The following is a 6436-nucleotide window of genomic DNA, read 5'->3' as shown; positions in this document are numbered from 1 at the left end:
AATAGATTTTAAATAGATTCGGGCGGGTGGCGGTTGAACCAATTCGGAAATATATATACATAGTTAAATGTTGTTACCCACATACGAAAAACGAGCAGCACTCTTTCCTATTTCCCCCCTTCAGCTATTTGCCTTGGCCAATAAGTTGCAGGTAATTTATTATTATTTATTTTTGTTTAAATAGGGATGACATACATACGTTATTGTATAATTTAAGTTTGTGCGCGTGATTGACAGCCTAAGGCTTATGAGGCACATTTTTTATTTATTTTTTTATTTCAACTTAAAAACGTATGAGCCTAGGCCTATGCCTACAACATAGGCTACGTGTTTATCTTTATTTTCCTGCCTGTCGTTGACAATGGAAATTGTCTGATATTTTGTCATGGCTGCAGATCAATCAATAAAGGTTCATCTTTGTCGCGGAATTGTTCACAGTTTCACTGTGCGCCCCGCCCTCGTCCCTATTTGAGCATTATAACGTTAACAAGTTAATATTCATTGAAATAAATTCAGAACATTTTTTTTACCTAACGAAAATATAGGCCTAGTCTTTCTAAAACATTTTTTTAACTTCTTAAAAGCATCGTTCTGCTTGCTGCAACTGCGCACACAAAGTGTGAGGAACGCACTCCTGATCTGAGGGCATTGGCAACAATAGTCAACACCTTCTTAATGGAAATGACAATAATATTATAATAATGATAAATAATATTAACACGCATTAATATCTCTTAGCCACTAATGCGTGGCCAAGAGATATTAATGCGTGGCACGCATTGAATGTCTCTGCTGCATTGGATCAGTCTCCTTTCTTTAACAGGCAAAAGCTTTCTAACCTCACTAATGCCTTGCATCGTCTATATTAGATACAACGGGCGGGTGGCGGGCGGGTGTGGTTTTGATAAAATGTTGGTTCGGGTGGATGACGACTTTTGTGATGCGGTTGCGGATGAAATAATTGCCTATCCGCGCATCTCTAATATGCACACATTATATACATATATATTATATATGTGTGTGTATATATACATACATACACACAGTTACTTTACATACAGTCGTGTATGTATGTGTATGTATATATATATATATATATATATATATATATATATATATATATATATATATATATATATATATATATATATATATATATATATATATATATATATATATATATATATATATATACACACACACTACCGTTCAAAAGCTTGGGGTCACCCAAACAATTTTGTGGAATAGCCTTCATTTCTAAGAACAAGAATAGACTGTCGAGTTTCAGATGAAAGTTCTCTTTTTCTGGCCATTTTGAGCGTTTAATTGACCCCACAAATGTGATGCTCCAGAAACTCAATCTGCTCAAAGGAAGGTCAGTTTTGTAGCTTCTGTAACGAGCTTAACTGTTTTCAGATGTGTGAACATGATTACACAAGGGTTTTCTAATCATCAATTAGCCTTCTGAGCCAATGAGCAAACACATTGTACCATTAGAACACTGGAGTGATAGTTGCTGGAAATGGGCCTCTATACACCTGTGTAGATATTGCACCAAAAGCCAGACATTTGCAGCTAGAAGAGTCATTTACCACATTAGCAATGTATAGAGTGTATTTCTTTAAAGTTAAGACTAGTTTAAAATTATCTTCATTGAAAACAGTGCTTTTCCTTCAAAAATAAGGACATTTCAATGTGACCCCAAACTTTTGAACGGTAGTATATATATATATATATATATATATATATATATATATATATATATATATATATATATATATATATATATATATATATATATATATATATATATATACATATATATATATATATATATGTGTGTGTGTGTGTGTGTGTGTGTGTGTGTATACATATATATGTATCATATACAGTATATAATATATATATATATATATACACACATTATACACATATATATTATATATACATACTAGAGATGTCCGATAATGGCTTTTTAGCCGATATCCGATATTGTCCAACTCGTAATTACCGATTCCGATATCAACCGATACCGATATACAGTATACAGTTGTGGAATTAACACATTATTATGCCTAATTTTGTTGTGATGCCAAGCTGGATGCATTAAACAATGTAACAAGGTTTTCCAAAATAAGAGAACAACTTCAACTCAAGTTATAGAAAAAAGTGCCAACATGGCACTGCCATATTTATTATTGAAGTCACAAAGTGCATTATTTTTTTTAACATGCCTCTAAACAGCAGCTTGGAATTTGGGACATGCTCTCACTGAGATAATTCTGATACCCACTACAACTATGGGAAATACTATACTTTGACTTTCACAAAGTGCATTATTTTTTATTTTTTTTAAACATGCCTCAAAACAACAGCTATAAAAACAATGAAGGCACACAGCTTCAGTCCAGAGTATACTAGAGTAATAAAGTCAATAATAACATAGTCCTCCTTTAGTGCAAGACTGCCTGGTATACTGTATAACAGGAAATTATAAACTGTGCTCAATCTGCCCTGCTCTAACGTATTTGTATGAGTGACACAAATGTGCTGCAAGCTAGTGGTGAGTGCTTGAAGTGGCCTAGCAGTCAGTCAGAGGTTCTGAAATGCTGCGTTGAGACAGGGCACCTCCGTTCACTGCAAGCTGCAAAGTGTGCGCCATGCAGGGCAGACCAGCCACACCAAACTCCACCGTAGCTTTTGCCATATTGCGTGCGTTGTCCCTGACCACAACGTGGGCTTTCGCCCTTGGGTGTTTTTTGTTGTATTTTTGTTTTTTTCTCAACGGAGTCTTTAAGCGACAACTGTGTGGTACTACTTTTTTTCGGTGTTTGCTTTTAATCCATCTTCCGCTTGTATTCATTGTGTATCTCCTTATGATTCTTGAAGAGGTGGGAGATCAAATTGCTGGTATTAAAGGAAAACGTCTTGGTTCCTCCTCGCATAACCAACTTTTTGCAGTCATTGCAAATTGCCAGTTTTTTATCCGTCGGACACACTTTAAAATAATCCCAAACCATAGACATGGTGTCGTTAGTCAGTCACAGAGGGAGCTCGCTTGTTAGCCACGGCTACAGCACCGGCAACAACACATTCTTGTTGTTTTTGTGCTACGCTCGCGGCGGTTTGATGAGGTCATCAAGCGTCGCCAGTAAACCTCTCATGCTGCAGTCGTCAACTTCTGTGTTGTGTGTGGGAGAGGGGAGGGGCTGCTGACTGGGAAACGCAACTGCTCTGTACTTCTCCCTACGTCCGCGTTTTACTGGATATGTACCGCTCCGTACAGCGGCGTTTTAAAAAGTAATTAATTTTACTTTTTGAAACCGATACCAATAATTTCCGATATTACATTTTAATGCATTTATCGGCCGATATTATCGGCCATCTCTAATACATACATTATATATATACACATACACATCATATATATATATATATATATATATATATATATATATATATATATATATATATATATATATATAAATAAATAAATATATACACATACATACACACACACACAGTTACTTTACATGCAGTCGGCCGACTGCATACATACATACACATTATACACACACACACACACACACACACACACACACACACACACACACACACACACACACACACACACACACACACACACACACACACACACACACACACACACACACACACACACACTGATTGATTGAAACTTTTATTAGTAGATTGCACAGTACAGTACATATTCTGTACAATTGACCACTAAATGGTAACACCCGAATACGTTTTTCAACTTGTTTAAGTCGGGGTCCACTTAAATCAATTCATGGTACTTTACATGCAGTCGGCTTTCAGCCCCCCGGGTAAATTATTTTAGCCGAACGCGGCCCCCTAAGTCAAAAAGTTTGAACATCCCCGATCCATGTGAAGGAGCCCACAATTGTTTGTTTTCAGATGTTGGCGATATTTCAGTCTTCCTCACGAGGAAACCTTACAATGTATACAATCCATAAACTGCCATAAAACTGTATACATTTACCCAGATGGCGAGTTATTGTGATGTAAAGAAATGCCATATTTTTTTACCAATTTTCCCAGGAGCAAATGTCGATGCTCTTCTTAGACACACGTAATAAAGGCGTTTGATGTTTTTGCTGCTAAATTACCACAACATAAGCGCCGCGTTAAACATTATGTCGCTTCTGGTACCACATTTTCTTAAAAAAAATGTTTTAAATACATTTTAAAGTCTTGTCCAGCTGTTTACGGAGATATACTATTGATGTTGAAATAACTTTTAGTGCAATTAAATATTATTATCGGCCTCCTTGACTACTAATAATAGGTATCGGCCCTGAAAAAACCTATATCGGTGGATCTGTAGTATGAACACAAACATGTGACAAAACACTGATAACTTATGCCAGTGTTTTTCAACCACTGTGCCGCGGCACACTAGTGTGCCGTGAGATACAGTCTGGTGTGCCGTGGGAGATGATGTAATTTCACCTAATTGGGTTAAAAATATTTTTTGCAAACCAGTAATTATAATCCGCAAATAATGTGCCGTTGTTGAGTGTCTGTGCTGTCTAGAGCTCGGCAGAGTAACCGTGTAATACTCTTCCATATCAGTAGGTGGCAGCAGGTAGCTAATTGCTTTGCAGATGTCGGGAACATGGTTCTTCGTGATCACAATATGCGGGAGGCAGCGTGTAGGTAAAAATGTATCTAACACTTAAACCAAAAATAAACAAAAGGCGAGTGCCACTAAGAAAAGGCATTGACGCTTAGGAATGAAACTAAAACTGAACTAGCTGCAAAGTAAACAAAAACAGAATGCTGGACGACAGCAAAAACTTACAGTGTGTAGAGCAGACAGTGTCCACAAAGTACATCCGTACATGACAAGACAATCAACAATGTTCACACAAAGAAGGATAGCGTCCGCACAACTTAAATAGTCTTGATTGCGAAAACAAAGCAGGTGCGGGGAATAGCGGTCAAAGGAAGACATGAAACTGCTACAGGAAAATACCAACAATAGAGGAAAAGCCACCAAAATAGGAGCGCAAGAGAAGAACTAAAACACTACACACAGGGAAACACCAAAAAACTCAAAACAAGTCACGGCGTGATGTGACAGGTCGTGACAGTACACCTACTTTGAGACAAGAGCTATAGTGATACATGGTTGGTTATGGTTTGAATTAATATCCAACAATCGCGAGAACAACTTTTTATTGTCAATATCGGCCACTGAGTTTCATTTTTTAATGTTTTCTGCTGGTGGTGTGCCTCAGGATTTTTTCAATGAAAAAAAATGTGCCTTGGCTCAGAAAAGGTTAATAAACACTGAATTATGCACTGTACCTGGATCCGGGGCCTTGGTGGCTCCAGAAGCACACAGTTTTTGGTTGGGGCAGCCTTGACATGATGAAGACTTTCCTGCTTGTTCACTCTTTGTTCCTGGACAGTCTGGACGAATTAAACAATGTGTCATTTCAAGCCTCCTTCCAATGATCTCATGTATCATAGTGTATATGTATGTATACATGTATATAACTTTAGACAGCTATTTCCGGTTAGGATGGAGGCAGGAAAGGGGAACCAAGTGGGTTTTACAGACTTAGGTAAATATGTCACTTAAGGTTTCTAATAATGCTGCGTCATTATGACACCTCACACAATCTCGCTTAGTAGCTTAATATAGAGTGAATAAAAATAAACAATTAAAACCAAAGTTCGCGTTATTTAGCAGACTCTTAAACTTGACAGGAAAAGATGGGGCGAATTGTGACGCAGTTAAGACAATGTTAACTTACAGTTTCATGCTTGACAGGAAAACGCCATAAAAAATGTTTTGAAACACAAAGTTCCACGCAACCATTTTTTATTTTTTATTTTACAAATTTAGTATTAATTTGTAGATTTAAAAACTCACGTTCGGGTGCATTTTCTGGTACGTCGTCCATTTTGTGTCCGACTGTCAACGTTCCCCCCCCTTCGAAGGTTCCGGTGTTTGACCGAAATCTGTTACCCATCGGAATTTGTAACTCCAGGGGGCGATGTTCCCATGGCGTTTGTTTGATGGTTAAACGGCAAGCCCAAAGAGGAGGAGAAGAAGAACGCTTGCGTAAATGGCGTAAACTATCCTTAATGCTGAAACGGCAGTTGTCAGAATTTCAGCATTAATAAATTACACATAACAGTTGATACAATGGACTCATACTATAATGAAAGTAAGTCATTGATTTCCAGAATATGCGTCATTTATTAATGCTGAAATTCTGACAACTGACGTTTCAGCATTAAGGATAGTTTACGCCATTTACGCAAGCGTTCTTCTTCTCCTCCTCCTTGGGCTTGCCGTTTAACCATCAAACAAACGCCATGGGAACATCGCCCCTGGAGTTACAAATTCCGATGGGTAACAGATTTCGGTACAACACCG

General features: G+C 37.5%; 1 protein-coding gene across 1 annotated transcript in view; it reads right to left on the bottom strand.

Annotated features, from left to right (window-relative positions):
• nubp1 (nucleotide binding protein 1 (MinD homolog, E. coli)) overlaps nt 1-6055 on the bottom strand; it is a 24740-nt gene extending 18685 nt beyond the window's left edge. The window contains exons 1-2 of the mRNA XM_062050499.1: nt 5927-6055; nt 5356-5460 (exon numbers count right to left, since the gene is read on the bottom strand). Coding sequence (XP_061906483.1) covers nt 5356-5460; nt 5927-6026 — 205 coding nt within the window. The 5' untranslated portion in view covers nt 6027-6055. The remainder of the gene's footprint in view (nt 1-5355; nt 5461-5926) is intronic.
• Nucleotides 6056-6436: the final 381 nt, after the last annotated feature.

The sequence above is a fragment of the Entelurus aequoreus genome, linkage group LG06, assembly GCF_033978785.1.
Source record: "Entelurus aequoreus isolate RoL-2023_Sb linkage group LG06, RoL_Eaeq_v1.1, whole genome shotgun sequence".
Classification (NCBI taxonomy): Eukaryota; Metazoa; Chordata; class Actinopteri; order Syngnathiformes; family Syngnathidae; genus Entelurus; species Entelurus aequoreus.
The sequence above is the reverse complement of the archived record's forward strand: the minus strand, read 5'-3'. Positions and strand labels throughout refer to the sequence as shown.